The sequence below is a fragment of the Corythoichthys intestinalis genome, chromosome 3, assembly GCF_030265065.1.
Source record: "Corythoichthys intestinalis isolate RoL2023-P3 chromosome 3, ASM3026506v1, whole genome shotgun sequence".
Taxonomy (NCBI): Eukaryota; Metazoa; Chordata; class Actinopteri; order Syngnathiformes; family Syngnathidae; genus Corythoichthys; species Corythoichthys intestinalis.
The window spans coordinates 25198034-25216100 of record NC_080397.1 but is presented as its reverse complement, the minus strand read 5'-3'; the positions used below and the strand labels follow the sequence as shown (position 1 = coordinate 25216100).

The following is an 18067-nucleotide window of genomic DNA, read 5'->3' as shown; positions in this document are numbered from 1 at the left end:
TTTAAGAACTACAAGTCTTTCTATCCGTGGATCCCATTCTCAAATCTACTCACGTTAAAGTAAAAACTATGGCTGGTAAAACTATTCTCAGTACATTTTCCTCAAAAGTTACTCAAGTAAATTTAACGGAGTAAATGTAACGCAATACAACCCACCTCTGAAAGTTAACCTGTGAATGTACAGTATTTGTATATTTTTTTGTCTCTCCCTTGGTTCCATTTTAAGTATGTTTTCTTTTTCGTAGGTCTTCCCATTAGACCCCTCAAGTGTTCTGCCAGAACTTCGACTACATGACATTGTATTTCAGGTTAGCAATGCTGACGGTTCGATTGTAAATTCCGTTTAAGGTGTTATAGGTGTTACTAAAGCGTTGTTTGGAGCGTGTTTGTGTGTAATTAGTGTGAGTATATGTGAGACTTGTTTTTATGTTATTTGTGTGTGTGTGCATGGGTTATTTTTTGCATGCGTTTGTTCCTGTGACAGTTGGCATCCTTCTTCAGCTGTCACACCTGCTTGAACATTCTTTGAGAAGTGAGACCTTCCTCAAAGCCCAAACCTTAACCAGGAACCTTCTACCCACGTCACAGTGTTGCTGTCATGTCACCAGCTGCAAACACCCAGTGCTTGCCACTGAATGGATATACACAATACACATTTGGCCGACAAAACAACATTGTAAGTAAATTTGTGTGTGTCCGTCTACACAGGTATGTGTGTGCGAGAAAGTGGTGCATGCAGAAGATGGAGCATTTTCAACAACGCAAACAGCTTCTTAGATGTTTTTTGGTATCTTCCACAGATTAATTTACAGTTAGGATATGTAGTCATAGATTCGCTCAATGGTCATACATTGTGTTCGGTCAGAGGTTTTCACATGAGTCCCGTTACCTCTAAAGTTCCACCATGTTTTAAGTTCTTTCTACTCGTCTGCAGTAGGTTCCATCAGAAATTTTACCAGAGTATTATATCAAAGGTTCTCTCGTCAGTTTTATAGTAGGTTCTGCAACATTTTATTTAATAAATTTTATTCATTACAGGTTCTACCAGATATTTTATTAGAGGTTCTTTCAATCAAATGTTCTATTGGAGGTTCATTGCAGGTCTCTTTAGCATCCCCCCCATACATATCTTTAGAGCATTGGTTCTTAACCTGGGTCATAGACTTCACTATCAGTGACAGGAAACGCTCCGTAGGGGGCCTATTTTCAAAAACTTAAAATTCAAATATTTTTGAAACCAAAGTCACTACTGACCTAAAACTAAAACAGGTACTTCCCTTAGGCATATATGAGTCTCCATGAGCAGGCGCATCAAAAAATTCAAAGTCGTTCCCCAATAAAATCCCGATTATTTTTCTATATCGGTATAACAAAACTTAAAATTCTCAGATTTTACGCTAGATGCACAAAAAACACAAAATACAGAGATAATCACCTATATTTTCAGGATCAATAGCAATATTCAACTTATCATATACATTTTTGCCTGAAGTAGGGACTTTGTTTTTTCAATTTGGTGCAATTGTGACATGTTTTTAACAGCTAATAAATCACTCAATTTTCACATCAGAAACTTACTTGAGGAAAGCATGCAGACTCATCTTAATTTTACTCCGCAAATGCCAATTTTGCATTTCTCTATAAACAATCACAACTTACCGTATTTTTCGGACTATAAGTCGCAGTGTTTTTCATAGTTTGACTGGGGGTGCGACTTGAGCGACTTATGTGTGAAATTATTAACACATTACTGTATTATATAATTTCACATGTTATTTTGGTGTTTTGGAGGGACACTGCTGGTTTGGTAAACTTGTTAGCATGTTCTTTATGCTAAAGTTATCTGAATAACTCTTAAAAGCTATGTTACGTTAACATATCGGCCACGTTTGCATTTCGTTGTTCATACATCATGTAACATTATCATACTGTACACTTATTCAGCATGTTGTTCTCTACTGTATTTGTATTTTAAAATTGCCTTTCAAGATGACATATCTGTTCTATGTGTTGGATTTTCTCAAGTAAATTTCCCCCCAAAATGCGACTTATATTCCAGTGCGACTTATGTAAGTTTTTTTCCTCTTCGTTTGGGATTTAATGGCTGGTGCGACTTATACTCAGGTGTGACTTATAGTCCGAAAAATACGGTATTTAGGTTGAATTCCAATGTCATTATTGCCTCAGCACGTCTTGCCTGTTACCTGGCTCTCGTCGCTTTTAGATTGAAATGTAACATAAAATAAAAGACGTAAAAGCAGAATTTCATTTTTGTATGGACGCAAAAATGTCTAAAATACTAGTTTTTTTGCCCCCAAAAAACGGTCAGTTGGCCGAAAATTACCTGATTATTTTAATGTAAAGTTAAGGTATTGTGTAGGGATACAAAATCACAAAACATCACAACATCACAAAACAGAGCTTTTGAAGTTGAAAATTATTGTAAATAAATGTGTGAATCCCGGAATTGCTATAGTTATGAACGCAAAACAGTCTACATTCTTGGTTAAAAGCAAAAAACGTGCAGGTATCATTCATTTTACGTAAATATTTCAAGCTAAACTTTATGCTAATTTTCCCATTCATCTAATTTTTTTCACAAAGTTTCAAATTGCATGCATGGTGCAATTTATATAATAAATTTTATAGATTTTATACATTTTATAAGGTTGTTCTGCCTTACAGGCACGTTGAAGCTCATTCATGTTATACTGTACACACAAAAACACGTACCTTTATTTTGACATTGGCGCAATAAATCGTAGATTTGTGATTTTTGTGATCGAGTGCGCACTACTTCACTAGGCTCACTTTCGTATCTGCGGTTACATTCGTCCATTCTCCTCTCCCAGTCAAAATGGACTAGACTTCTAGCACCATCAGTGACAGCCAATGAGGTAACAAGGAAGTGACCCGAAATGCCCCAAAACCAACAGGAAGTGACACCAAGTCAACAGGAAGTCTCCTGTAAATGCCCGAAAAATCAACAGAAATGATCCAAAATTTGCAGGAAGTCACCTCTAAGTATCTTAAAATAACATGTAAGTGACACAAAATGAACTCATCGCCTGCCATTGTGTTAACTTATTTGGTTAAAAATAAACAAGTCTGGCCTACATGAGATATAATTGCCATAAATGGGGCCTGCAAACCCAAATGAGTTTGACTCAGCAGGGGTGCTCTTTGTGAAGGGAAGAGAAACTGGTTTGCTCAGTGGAAAGTTGACCCGCATTTGATATGAGGAAGTAAAATGGATCAGAGGCAATTGCTACAAGACTGCAAGGGAAGCTCTGCTTCCCATAAAATGTCAAAAAAATAAGTGATCAAATGCATACTGTTGTGTGTACATATAATTGACGAAATATGTGCTACAACGCGCTGAACTTTTGCTCAGAATCAGCTTCTTTATCACTGGTTATGACGCAGCTTACATTTCATTCATTCACGCAGGTTCACAGTTCTTTAAAGGGAAGCACTGATAGAAAGACATGTAGTTCTTAAAAGATAAATGTTAGGACGAGTTATAATAATTTGATAATAAAACCCCTCTTAATGTTTTGATAAAATTTATGAAATTAGTTTAACTAGTACGTTACCATTGTTGTTGACGACGCAATGCACTCTGGGCGATGACGTCACTGGGCTACACTGGCGGACTTCCACAGTGTCACTCTTTGACTACATAAACATGTCGTTGGTTCTGCCCTTCCAATTTGAACTCAAGAGGAACATTAATGAACATACCCCCCCCCCCCAAAAAAAAACAACAACAACAAAAAACCAACGATGGATTCAAATACCTGCACATGATAGAGGATTCCAAAAACCAGGGCGGCAGACAAATGAAAAAACCAAGGCAAAAATGCAACAAAGGGGTCAAGACTACAAACTGTCAAATGACAGCAAGTCAATATCTCGGCAAGCCACCTAGCATCGCTCTAAGGACATTGAGAAATCATCCCACTGCTCTGTAACAAAACAATCTGACCAGCAACAGTATGTGACAAAATCATGCCAGTCGTCATACCAGCTTCGCATGCTAGCTAGCACAGCTATTCTCCCAGTCCATCACAACTGCGTCATCACCCCCAGCATGCGTTGCGGGCATAAAACATAGCGCCCTCCGGAGGGCAAAACATCCACTGAATATTATAGATTTTAAATCAATTGCAATAATATATATATTATATTATTATTATAATATTATATTATTATATATAATATAATATAAAATACTAAAAACTTTTTTAGTAAAAGACAACAATTGTGGCTTATTAGAGGCTAGAAGTCTTTAAGACCGAGGTTCCCTTAAAAATGTGTGGACGCTCTGCATCTCCAGAGTTGAGATTGCATTGTTCCACTACTGCGAAACAAGACAAGTCATTGGCTAAAGGCTGGGTTTGTCCTGCCCATCGGATGCGCTGCTTCTGTAGAAGTCAATGGGCAGCGGGCAGGGATTTGCTGGCCCGGATGCTTTGCGTTTTTGCATGATGATTGGATGATCTGTGTGAGGCTGAATTCCTTTTTGATTGACAACAAAATGAGCAAATCAATGATCTTGACGTTTAACATCCACGGGAAGATTTTTTCAATTTTCATTCCATTTTTCTGAGTTGAACTGGGGACTTTTGTAATCATCCTTTCCTTTCTTTGTTAAAATGTGATTTCTGTCACTTTATTTTGTTTCCCTACCAAGTAGCGGGTGCCAGTGAGCCCCTCCTGTCATGCCTTGAGTTGTGTTAGGTTTGTGGCCTAGTGTGTCTTGTCATGTGATTACCCATTGATTTCACCTATTGTGGGCTGCTCCTTGTGTCTTGACCAATCCGCTGCCTCTTGTATCAACAACCTGTGTCTCATTGTCTCGTTACCCCATTTCTGTATTTAAGATCCCCATGTGCTGTCTGTTCTTCTTCGGTCATTGTCTATCCCAAGATCTATTCATGTTCATTTCGCCATCCATAGCACTTGTGTTCCTGTATCCTCTGTATAAGTAGGTTTTTGATGCCTTTTGTTTGTACTTTTTGGTTTTTTGAGTTACCATGAAAGCATTTTGAGTCTACCAACACCTTGCATGGCCTCCCCGGTCCCCTGCATTTGGGTCCAGCATGTCCACGCACTGTGACACCTCAATAATCACAAAGCATTCAAAGGCATAAACACTTTGAGCTTCCCCTCCTTGAAATACCACCATATGCCACTGCAATGGACCTACGAGCAACGTGGTCTGCGCTGGCATAAAAAAAAAAAAAAAAAAAAAAAAAAAACAACGTTGCCTCACATTTTATGCCATGAAAATAGTATGCGATGCATGGATGTGACAACAGTATGAGAATGTAGAGATGAAAACAAAAAAAGGAAGATTTAACATTTAATTTTCCAATGTGAAAAGCAACACCAAAAGGCAAAATTTTTTGCTGAAAATTTTTGTGTCACTCTGTAGTATTGTTTTGTGTGAACAGCTGTGGTCAATCATTTTGTGCACTCATAAAATACTTGGCATTTCATTGAATTTGATATGAGATGTAAACATGACAAAAACTACATAGTCAAGGTTAATGCAGTTAAACATCTTAATGTTAAACAATATAAGATTTATTCGTCCAAATTTGAATGGAAAAAGTCAAAGATATGCGAATTGAGCCAGTCTTATCCACGCGTGATGATGAAATGGCCAACTACATGCCAATTGTAAATTTCAGTCATATATATACATATATCTGTAAAGATAAAAACAATCAAACTCTGACTTGTTTAATATGCAGTCAAAATGAGAGGAAATTTGAACAGGAATTGGCTTTGATATTAGCTAGCTATTGTAAATAAAAATTGCTTCATTATCTAATTCAGAAGCGTTCTGTAAATGGAAAAGTGAAACTCATGGGATTCGGTACCTTTAGCAAGGTAAAGAACTACTACTGTTCTATAGCAAATTAGACAAAAGCTTCTACTGGCATTCAATTGGAGGATCTACTGTTGGTTTCATACTATATTGCAAAAGTGTCACCTAAAAGCTGCACCAAAATATAACTGCATCCTCCTGAAATATTGAATGTGAAGAAAATGGATCAAAATGAATCCGCAGATCCCCACATGATCCCAACCCACCCCCCTTAACCTTGGATGAACCCTCCCTTCTTGAGGTGACTCGCCAAGGCGGTCAAGACGTTCTGGAATGTGAAAGTGGCCCCACCATCTTGGTGCACAGTCATTCTACTACTTCATACAGTATTTTGTTCAGCTGGACCTGGATGACGTCGTCTTCTGGGAAAGAGGGAGCCTGTGAGCAGGTCCCACTTAGGAGGAGCTGGCCCATCCTCTTTCACGGTAATTCCGTGTTTTTGGCAGAGAAATAAAAAGAAGTACTCAGGTCTGCGTAGAGGCGTTGAAATGTGAGCAGACTCCTCTCGTCACCCCGGACCAGGCAGTCTAAACACGCTGTGGGAACGGAACGTAGCGCAGACTTCCTGGACGCATCTGAGAAAACACTGAGTTTCCTCTTCATTCCCTAACGCGCAGCAGACACCTTTCAACCCCCACTGGGCCATCTTCCTATAACAGGTCCACAAAACTTCTGTTTCATCCGTGTTTTATGTCAGAAGTTTAACCAGCTCTTACAAAATGTGTTCAATCTGAATTTCTGCCAGTTGTTTACTAAAAAAGAGGTTCGAAAAGAATAATTTCTAAGGGCAATTTCAAACAATGTTCAACTAGTTTAACTTAAGTCAAGAAGTCCTACCAGAGATTTGTTCTGAAGTTCCAGAAATTATACCGATAGTTTCGTAAATCAGTAGCCTTGCAAGCAAGGTACTTCCTGATTCAGTGATTCATCATGCAGTACAGTTTTACAAACTTCAACTATCCAACCACTTCCCTAGTCATATGATGTTTGCGCCAGTCAGGAGAAAGAGGCGAGAGATATGCTACAGATGTGGCCAGGAAGCAACTATTTGCTTGAATTCAATGTCTGAGCACAAAGCAGTTCTTGTAGATCTTGTAGTTAATTTTCTGTCGGAAATACATTTGATTTCCTCAATAAAAGAAGATGAAAGAACGTCACTTAAAGCTTTTCTAGATGAAAAATTATGTTTTTGCTCTTCCAATACATCATACTGTGGTTTAATGTGGATTGGTCACCTTCTGATGGCGAGCCAATCAGCGGAAACGGGTGGGAGCTGCAGATGTGACCCAAAAGTGTCTATGGATACTATGGTATATTACAAAGCGGTTACGTACAGTAGATGGGTCCATTTCCCAAGTTTTGTTTGAAATACACTTCATTTCCTTGTTAAAGGAGGAGCAAAGAACCACTAAAAGCTTTTTTGATGAGAATGTTTTCGAGAGTGTGACAAGAAGAGCCATCATCCAATCAGCAGGCACGTATTTTTTTGATGATTCCTTCCATGAAGCAGGTCTCGATTGGATCTTTCCCATATTGATACGTTGAATACATTTGTAGTGGACATATAAAACATCATTTTGGTGCGACAGGTTAGGTCCTTTCATAGATCCGTAGGAACACGATTACTTTGGTGCTTTGGTAATTTGCTGAAATCCGAACCTACGATCGTTGTCATATTTGGAGGTCACGGGGAGCCACCATATCTAAAAAAAAAACAACAACCGGTCTTTCAAGGAGGGGAAGCTCAATTTTGACCTACATAATAAAACGTGTCAGTTTATTTATATGTAAATTCTACCCTCGCGTTCCTTTTCAAGAAAATGATCAATTACTCTGTCGTGCCAACAAGGTGTCTTTTCCAGGGACTTAACTGGTGTCCTTTCCATGGCTGGCAGAGCTAGGCTGCTTAAAACGGTCTTGGCTGATTGTGTTGCGGGTGTAAAGGCAGTTTCAAGCTAGCAGTAGCGTGTATGTAGAAGGGGACTTCTTGCCAAAAGTGAGAGGTAGCAGGCTGTTTTGTGTGCGGAACAGCAAGTTTGAATTAATTTGCGCCGAGAGGCGGGCCCAAAATAGTACCATGCTTTTTTTTTTAGAGCGCAGCCACGCTGACGTTAACAACGCATCCAATAGCAGAGTGGCAGGCGTTCTAATATCTGTGCTATCAGGCTGTTTCGGTGGACGAATATACGCAAGCCACGGCCGACGAAACCTTTATAAATGCACTTTGTTAAAGTTTCGCGAGCTCTGGGACACTCGACAAATAACTCATACCTGTCCATGCTAAGCTAAATGGTACCTCGATGTGCGTTTGTGTGGAAATGTACTTCACGGACAAAAAAAAAAAACTATTCACCTTCTTACCGAAACTAGTAAAACTCTTTACACCGCTGTTATAATGCCCCCTACTCCTTGAAATAGGAAAACTCGCTGTTTTCTTGTGCAAAAATAAAAAATATACGCATTGGTGCTTGGGACGATCGTAAATAGTATGCTTGCCGCTTTTCACTTCCTGACAGCGTCTACATCAGGCTATGTGGCTCCTGCCATTTTGCGCCTGCTGTGGACCTCTCTTCATACTGGGTTGAAGCTAGTGTGAGAAGGCCTTAAGACTTGAGCCTTTTAAAACAGGAGACGCTCCTTTCTACCTGAAAACGCTTCCACGGATGTTTTCACCACAAGATCACTGATTCGCTCATTTCGCTGTCAATCAAAAAGGGATTCAGTCTTAGACAGATCATCCAATCACCATGCAGAGAAGCTGAGCCTCTGGGCCAGTCAAGCCCTGCCCAATGCCCCATAGACCCCCTGAGACACTGGGCATCCAATAGGCGGGACAAGCCCAGCATTTATCCAATGACTCGTCTCGTTTCACTACAGTGGAACTAGTGACGGGATCTGTCGTTCACTTGAGTAAACGAATCCATTCCGGCTCGTTCAGTAAAAAGATTCGTTCAAAATCGTTCAACGAATCGTTCGCCCCCCTCATCTCCCTTCCCGCCCAAATGAATCGTTTGGTTAGTGAACGGGAAGTGACGTTGCCGAACGAATCACCAAAGACCGCTTCGCAGTATACAGTGCCTTGCAAAAGTATTCGGCCCCCTTGAATCTTGCAACCTTTCGCCACATTTCAGGCTTCAAACATAAAGATATGAAATTTAATTTTTTTTGTCAAGAATCAACAACAAGTGGGACACAATCGTGAAGTGGAACAACATTTATTGGATAATTTAAACTTTTTTAACAAATAAAAAACTGAAAAGTGGGGCGTGCAATATTATTCGGCCCCTTTACTTTCAGTGCAGCAAACTCACTCCAGAAGTTCAGTGAGGATCTCTGAATGATCCAATGTTGTCCTAAATGACCGATGATGATAAATAGAATCCACCTGTGTGTAATCAAGTCTCCGTATAAATGCACCTGCTCTATGATAGTCTCAGGGTTCTGTTTAAAGTGCAGAGAGCATTATGAAAACCAAGGAACACACCAGGCAGGTCCGAGATACTGTTGTGGAGAAGTTTAAAGCCGGATTTGGATACAAAAAGATTTCCCAAGCTTTAAACATCTCAAGGAGCACTGTGCAAGCCATCATATTGAAATGGAAGGAGCATCAGACCATTGCAAATCTACCAAGACCCGGCCGTCCTTCCAAACTTTCTTCTCAAACAAGGTGAAAACTGATCAGAGATGCAGCCAAGAGGCCCATGATCACTCTGGATGAACTGCAGAGATCTACAGCTGAGGTGGGAGAGTCTGTCCATAGGACAACAATCAGTCATACACTGCACAAATCTGGCCTTTATGGAAGAGTGGCAAGAAGAAAGCCATTTCTCAAAGATAGCCATAAAAAGTCTTGTTTAAAGTTTGCCACAAGCCACCTGGGAGACACACCAAACATTTGGAAAAAGGTGCTCTGGTCAGATGAAACCAAAATGGAACTTTTTGGCCACAATGCAAAACAATATGTTTGGCGTAAAAGCAACACAGCTCATCACCCTGAACACACCATTCCCACTGTCAAACATGGTGGTGGCAGCATCATGGTTTGGGCCTGCTTTTCTTCAGCAGGGATAGGGAAGATGGTTAAAATTGACGGGAAGATGGATGCAGCCAAATACAGGAACATTCTGGAAGAAAACCTGTTGGTATCTGCACAAGACCTGAGACTGGGACGGAGATTTATCTTCCAACAGGACAATGATCCAAAACATAAAGCCAAATCTACAATGGAATGGTTAAAAAATAAACGTATCCAGGTGTTAGAATGGCCAAGTCAAAGTCCAGACCTGAATCCAATCGAGAATCTGTGGAAAGAGCTGAAGACTGCTGTTCACACTCTCCATCCAACCTCACTGAGCTCGAGCTGTTTTGCAAGGAAGAATGGGCAAGAATGTCAGTCTCTCGATGTGCAAAACTGATAGAAACATACCCCAAGCGACTTGCAGCTGTAATTGGAGCAAAAGGTGGCGCTACAAAGTATTAACGCAAGGGGGCCGAATAATATTGCACGCCCCACTTTTCAGTTTTTTATTTGTTAAAAAAGTTTAAATTATCCAATAAATTTTGTTCCACTTCACGATTGTGTCCCACTAGTTGTTGATTCTTGACAAAAAATTAAAATTTTATATCTTTATGTTTGAAGCCTGAAATGTGGCGAAAGGTTGCAAGGTTCAAGGGGGCCGAATACTTTTGCAAGGCACTGTAACTGAACGGGAAGTGACATTGCTTGGTCCCTCCCTCTCTTGCACACAGGCTCCTCATTGACCGCTCGTCGTAGTTTCAGAAATGAGTGACAGGCGATATCATTCTGCTTTCACAGACAGCCTCGTCTCCCTCCCGCTGCTGCAAAAGCGAGGGAGAACTTAAGCGTCGTCTGTCCTAGTTCTATGGGCTCAAAGTCATGACTCGTGCTTGCATTTCGATTTAGGACATGGTTAAACATTTTCCTTTTGTGGGGGCTTGGGGTCAGGGGCGCACGGACTTTCTTTAGCATGTTCTTGATCACATATACAATGCTGTTGCTACCAGCCAACACAGCATGCTTGCTGTCACGAAAATAAAAATAAATCTAAAGTTTAATTTCTAAATATGGAACGACCAGCACATCATATTTACCTCTCGCTCTGTTGTATTTTTGTTTTCATGCTCATCACTACAATACTACATTTTGATATTTGCCAGTTTAATTGCAAATCAGTATTAAGATGATCGTATTGAATTTTTGCACTGGTATCAATAAATAAAATAATCCGGTCAGCTCCCCTGTCGTCCCCGCATCTCAGATCGTCAAATGCTGTCGAGAAATAATTGTTTGCTCTTTACGATGTCGCCTTTCTGCTCTCATTAGTCTGTTAAGAAAAATGTAGACATATTGCGACATCTCCTGTGTCCGCGTGCGTTGTTTTTGGGCGCTTGAGTAGCACATGATGGACGGATTGACATAATTTGTCAAACCAACCAACACCCGACACGAAAAAAAAAAACCACTCGGAAAAAATTGACATGTATATACAGTTTCATTGCAAATCAGTAAGGTGATCATACGACATATTCTTTTTTTCTGTGCACATATGAGGTAAATATCGCTGCCATTAAGCCTCCAGTGACAGTTCTCTGCCCCCTTCACTGCCGCCACGCGACCGCCGCTCAGCTTTTGCTTGCCTAGTAGCTACCAGTGTTTTAAATTACTGTAAATTTGATAGTATGTCGTCATAGGTAGACCCGAGTCTGTTGAGAAAAGTAGTACACTAAACCATGCTCGTTAGATTTGTGTGGTGTTTTTGTCTGTTTGAGCAGCATTTGATAGGCTCCACGTTAACAAATATGTGACAAAGTCATTTCCTTTCATTTTTTGACTCGTTCACCGCATAGTCATTACTGGAAAGTTAAGTTAGCAGCAAGCTAGGTCAGGAACCGGAGGACCGAGTCACTGAACGGGAAGTGAAATAACTCAGTCTTGCCCCCTGCCTGCATGCTGGCTGCTTATTGGCCACACGTGGAAGTGAGTGACAGACGCCCTGATTCTATTTCCGCTCCCTCCCCTGCCCGCGATGAGGCTGGCGTCTGATTGGTCGTGTGCGATGTCAGAAGACGCTGCCGCTTGCTCAACGCCCTCCCACGCAGCGAACAAGCACCAACTTCATAGAACGAATCAGTGCAGATAGTTATTAGTTCGGTCTCGTTCACCCAAACAATTCGTTCAAAAAGAACGAATCGTTCGCGACCGATACAACACTAAGTGGAACAGCGCACTTTCAACTGTAGACGGTCAGCGTCCACACTGTTTAAAGCACCGTGAAGCTACGTGAATGAATTAAGAAAAAGCCAAGTTTTAACTAGTGATAAGAAGCTGTTTCCGAACAAAAGTTGAGCGCGTTGTAGCGCATATTCAGGCAACGACATATACACACAACCGTACACATTCAATCACTTATTTTTATGACATTTCAGGGGAAGCTGAGCTTCCCTTGCAGTTTTAGAGCAATTGCCTCTGATATATGGTAAACACATTTAATGTATTACATTTACACGTCGCCTACTTAAGTTTTTTTTATAGTTACAGATTTTTTAGTTATTTTTCCTATAGGGGATCCTATGTATGTACTTTCAGTTTTATTAGGTCCTTTTATAGATTCTTCTTTTCTCTCTATCATTGTCATGTTAAGGGTTATCTGCACTTTTGTTTAATCAATGTACATGCTGTGAAATGCCGCCTCCTAGCACAGGAGCCCGAATGCCATTTCGGGCCTTTAAGAGCCAGGCGGCGGCCACGCTCGCTCTTGTTGTTCTTGGCCGTCGGCCCATTTCAGCTCCGTCTGGGCCGGGGGCGTAGAGGAGCATTGTGGGAAGTCTGGGACTCGTCGAGGGAGGAAGCGGCGAGGTGTGAAGTGCACGTCCATGGCCAGCCGCAGACTTAGAGTCCCGTTTAGAAGTTCCAGCCACCACCTAGCCCCCAAATCCCCCACCCCTCCAAAACCCTACAAAACAGCCTGCTGACTCAGGAGGTAGAGGAGGAGAAAGAGGGATGCGGGGAGCGAACACCTTACCTCCCTCCCTTCCACGCTTTCTTGCTCCCTTGCTTGCGTCTCCTCACTCGGCAGCAGACACGCACAACACAACACCGTCGGCATACACACACCCACATGCGCGCACACACAACACACACGCATTCTAAGCGGCATCCTCAACACAAAATCAGACGCCCTTGGACTGCAGTGGGGGAGGTGAGTGTGAGTCAATATGTGAAACCTGCTGTGTGAGTGTGCGTTTGTGCTTATTGATCTGTGTGTTTATGAGGCACACCACAACCAGTGTGTGTGCATGCATGTTTCATGCGCAGGGAATCGGCATTCCTGTTTTTATTAGTTCTTCCAAAGATTACATCAGAGCTTCTACCATAGATTCAAATTAATTCTGTTTGTGTTTACACCAGACATTTTTTAAAAGTTTATTTCATTAGTTCTCCAGCTTCATCAGTATTTGCAAAAAAAGTTTTACCCATGAGCTATTTTAAAGAATGAGTTTAACATTTGTTCTTTCATTGGTTCTTCTGTTGAGGCCATCAAAACCATTACCATAAATAGAACTTTGTGGTACAGTCCTGTAGCATGTTTGACATGCATTTTTGAGGGAAAAATGATTTATTGGAACTATTTTATTAGTTGCAACTTACATCACAAATTCTACCAATTGATCTACTAGCTTGTATTAGTTTCCACCAGACAAGTGTATCTTTCGTTGCTATTATGTACGTACAGTATATTATGATATTATAAGGATAATTAAAAGAGGTTTTATTTTGTTTAGCGACTCCACCATAGTGTGCTGTGTGTTTTGTTTACAGGTTCCTTCATGGGTTGGCCCATGGATTATATCAGAACTTTTCACATAAGATATACTGTATAGAGCTGAATGCTTGACATAAAAGTTCTAGATTTTCCACCAACAGTTTTGTTACCCTTTCTTTCATAGGTTTCACCCTTGGTCCCATTAGAGTTTCCACCATAAGCTGGTTATAGGTTTCGATTCTGATAGAGCTTTCATTAGGCAAAGAAAGGCAAATTTATTTGTAGAGCACAATTCAACACAAGATAATTCAAAATGCTTCACATCACATTAATATCCAAGAACACAAATGAAATGATATATAAGTCACATGAAATCATCAAGACAGTTAAAAAAAAAATTGAAACAGGAACAGGAAAAAAACCCAAATACTATAAATAAAAAAAAAAACTAAGTCATTTATGGGCATTTATGAATACGCTGTGGTAAACAATTGTGCTTTTAGCCCTGACTTCAAGGAGGTAAGGGTTTTAGCACTTTTCAGACCTTCAGTTCATTTTCTCCAGAGTTGAGGAGCATAACTGAATGCTGCCTCACCCTGCTTGCTTCTCGTTCTTGGAACACACAGCAGACTGCTTCTAGACGACCCTAGGGTTCTAGATACTTCAAAGAAATCAAGCATGTAATTCAGTCCAAGGCCATAAGTGTTTTGTAGACCAGCAATAGTATTTTATAGTCTATCCTTTGACTCATAGGGAGGCATTGTAACGATTTCATAACCGGTATAATATCGTCCAGTTTCCTTGTATTTGTAAGGACTCGGGCTGCAGCTTCCTTACTGATTTTTTAAATCAAGACCTGCAAATCTAGCATTACAATAGTCCAATCTACTAAAAATGAATGCATATATCAGGGTTTCCATTTCTTGTTTGGACAAAAGCTGCTTAATTCTGGCTATATTTATAGGTGTCAATAGGCAAATTTAATGGCAAACTTTAGATAGCTGTTGAAGTTTAGGTCTGAATCAAAAATTCTGCCAAGATTTCTGGCTTGATTTGTGGCTGTAAGTGCCGTTGTGCCAAGGTGACTGCTGTTTACTGCGTGTTGGGCCAAAAATGGTCACATTGGCCTTTCCTACATTTAGCTGGAGAAAATTCTGGCAACATCTACTCAGTGAGACTAAGTTTCAAGGGGACTATAGTCATGTGGGGACACTGAAATATAGAGTTGTATGTCATTTGCATAGGTGTGATAGTGGATGTTGTAGTGTTCCATACTCTTAGCTAAAGGAAGCACATACAGTAGATATAAAATAAAAGCTGTCCATGAATGAACCCTTGAGGGGTCCCAATTTGGTTCGTTCGGACTCCTGAACATCTTTCACACATACCTGAACTCCGGTTAATTCCAGGGATTTAAATGGGTTGCCCTTATGTGTGAAAGCAATTTCCCGGATCGACTGACAAGGAGATGACGCGGACATTAACCGTGTCATGTCCTAGTATAATGTCCGGGACTTGCTCGGGATACATGTGTGCAAGCAGCCGTTGAATTCCCGGGTCACAGCGCGAAGGCTGATGACGTAAATATCATTGCGGGTCGATCGTCATTTCCTCTTTATCCGCAGTAAAATGAAACACAGACATCGCAATTATCAACCTGGCAAACTTCAAATAGCAGATCGTAGGACGGGACAGTCCATCGTCCATCTTTGGAAATGTGTGGTTTATTTTGTTGCCGATGCTGACCAAAAATGACATAATGTCTGGGTTCTAAAATCATGCCAGCTGCCCTCCCTACACAGATTGCCACAGAGAGCGTTGAGTTGCCAACACAGGATAAATCAGAAGCTCCTTTCAGAAATACATACCGGGTTATTCTTGGGACATCTCTGTCTGAAAGCCATGACATGCGTAAATCCCGCATCACCTTACATGGGAAATTACCAGGATATAAGTCTGGAAGGGGCTTCTGGTTTCTGTTTGACACAAAGAAATTCCTATCTTGCAAAAAAGATTTGAACCACTGAAGCACAGTGTCAGTGAGCCCTACCCACTGTTCCAGTCTGCTGAGTCGTATGTTGTGATCAACTGTGCCGAATGTGGCACAGATATCCAGTTAGTCTTATTAGGTGTGCATTCATTGACTTTCCCAATGGATCAATTAGATGTTCCATACATGTTTTGCAATGTATTTGAGGTTGTTTCATGGGCTCTCACCTATGGCCCATCCGGAGTTGTAGGCTTACCAAAGGTTTTATTGTAAGTGACTCCGTAAGCTATACTTGTGATTCTGCTTGAGGATACGATATATTGGAGGCCCTTTCTTAGGTTGTCCCATAAGAGCCATCAGATATTTATATCAAAGGTGTTTTGAAAGGTTTAACCCGACATCTGATTAGAAGTTCTTTTATCCCTTTGACACTGGATTCAATTGGAAGTTCTACACGAGGCTATGTAAGATTTTCTTTAATAGGTTCCACTCTGGGTTGCATTAGAAGTTTACTAGAGCTTTCATAAGGGGATCAGCCTGAGGTTCTTCAATGTTCTGAATCTTTTATTGTAAGTACGTTCTTAGGTTTCTCTGATGGTCCTCCAGTAGTTTCACGATAGGTTCAATTAGAGCAGTGGTACTTAACCGTGCTAAGGGTACCGAACCCCAAAAGCTTCACACGTGGATTCACCGAACCCTTCGGAATTACAGTGTATCACAAAACTGAGTACACCCCTAGCATTTCTGCAGATATTTTAGTATATCTTTTCATGGGACAACACTGACAAAATGACACTTTGACACATGTGACACAATGAAAAGTAGTCTGTGTGCAGCTTATATAATAGAGTTAATTTATTTTCCCCTCAAAATAACTCAAAATTTAGCCATTAATATCTAAACCCCTGGCAACAAGAGTGAGTACACCGCATAGGAACTACATACATCCCTAAATGTCCAAATTAAGTACCGCTTGTTATTTTCCCTCCAAGATGTCATGTGACTCGTTACGGGAGTGCTGTCAGCATTACTGCAGAGATTAAAGAGGTGGTGGGGTGGGTCATTCCCACCATCAGGCTGGACTGTAGGCATGACACACTTATCTTTGTACTCCTGGTCACCGCCACACATGCTTGAGACCATCGGAACCAAACAAATTAATCTTCGTCTCATCAGACCATAGGACATGGTTCCAGTAATCCACGTGCTTTGTTGACATGTCTTCAGCAAACTGTTTGCGGACTTTCCTGTGTACTGTCTTCAGAAGGGGCTTCCTCCTAGGTGACAGCCATGTGCACCAATTTGATGTTGAGTACGGCGTATGGTCTGAGCACTAACAGACTGACCCCCCATCTCCTCAATCTCTGCAGCAATGCTGACAGCACTCCTGTAATGAGTAGTATGACATTTTGGAGTGAAAATGACAAGCAGTACTCAATTTGGACATTTAGGGATATTTGTAGTTCCCATGCGGTGTACTCACTTTTGTTGCCAGGGGTTTAGATATTAATGGCTATATTTTGAGTTATTCTGAGGGGAGAATAAATTAACTCCATTACTAATATATAAGCTGCACCCAGACTACTTTTCATTGTGTCAAAGTGTCATTTTGTCAGTGTTGTCCTACGAAAAGATATACTTAAATATCTGCAGAAATGTGATGGCTCTACTCACTTTTGTGATACATTGTAGATAATAAAGCTAATTTCTTCAAATTCAAAACCAATACAGTATATCTAAGCTAGCAAGCTAATAATTCAGCAAATTCCCGTTCGAAATTCTTCTCATTTTGACTGCATGTTTTATAAACAGTTCAAAATTTGAGACCACTCTTGTCTATTGTGTTCCCTCATACCAAGTGCGGGTCAACCTTCCACTGAGCAAACCAGTTTCCCTCCAATCAGTTTGAGGACGAGCAGTTAAAATAAATATAAATTGAGTGCAAAGCAGTTCAAAACCTGGTCTAAAAAGCCACTTTGCCTGGATTTAATCAGCGTACGGAAATAGGACTCTGTGTTTCTTTTCCTTGGCCGAACTCCTTAGACTTTCTTACTGAACCCCTGGGGTTCGATTGAACCCAGGTTAAGAACCACTGAATTAGAGGTTTCACCAGACTTAGTTTTTAGGTTGGTTCATATGTTATTCACTAAGCCAGGGGTGTCAAACCGGTCCTCAAAGGGCCGCCTTGGGTGCAGGTTTTTCTTCAAACTTATCATAAGGACAGCCTTTCACGAATCTGGTGTCATACAAGTGTAATCAATTGATTACAATCAGTTGATGCTTGTTTTAGCAGAAACCTCATCGGTTTAACTGTCTGTGCTGGATCTGTTGGAACAAAGACCAGGACCCACTGTGGCCTTTTGTGGAATACGTTTGACACCCCTGCCCTAGGCTC

The 18067-nt window shown here is 40.8% G+C and overlaps 1 protein-coding gene across 2 annotated transcripts in view; it reads left to right on the top strand.

Moving 5' to 3' along the window:
• The first annotated feature begins 242 nt into the window (after positions 1–242).
• adamtsl2 (ADAMTS-like 2) overlaps positions 243–18067 on the top strand; it is a 37770-nt gene continuing 19945 nt past the window's right edge. The window contains exon 1 of one of the 2 annotated variants that reach the window (XM_057830775.1): positions 243–307. In XM_057830775.1, coding sequence (XP_057686758.1) covers positions 291–307 — 17 coding nt within the window. In that variant the 5' untranslated portion in view covers positions 243–290. Of the gene's footprint in view, positions 308–12950; positions 13119–18067 lie in introns of those variants that run through there. The other variant, XM_057830777.1, reaches the window with a different exon arrangement.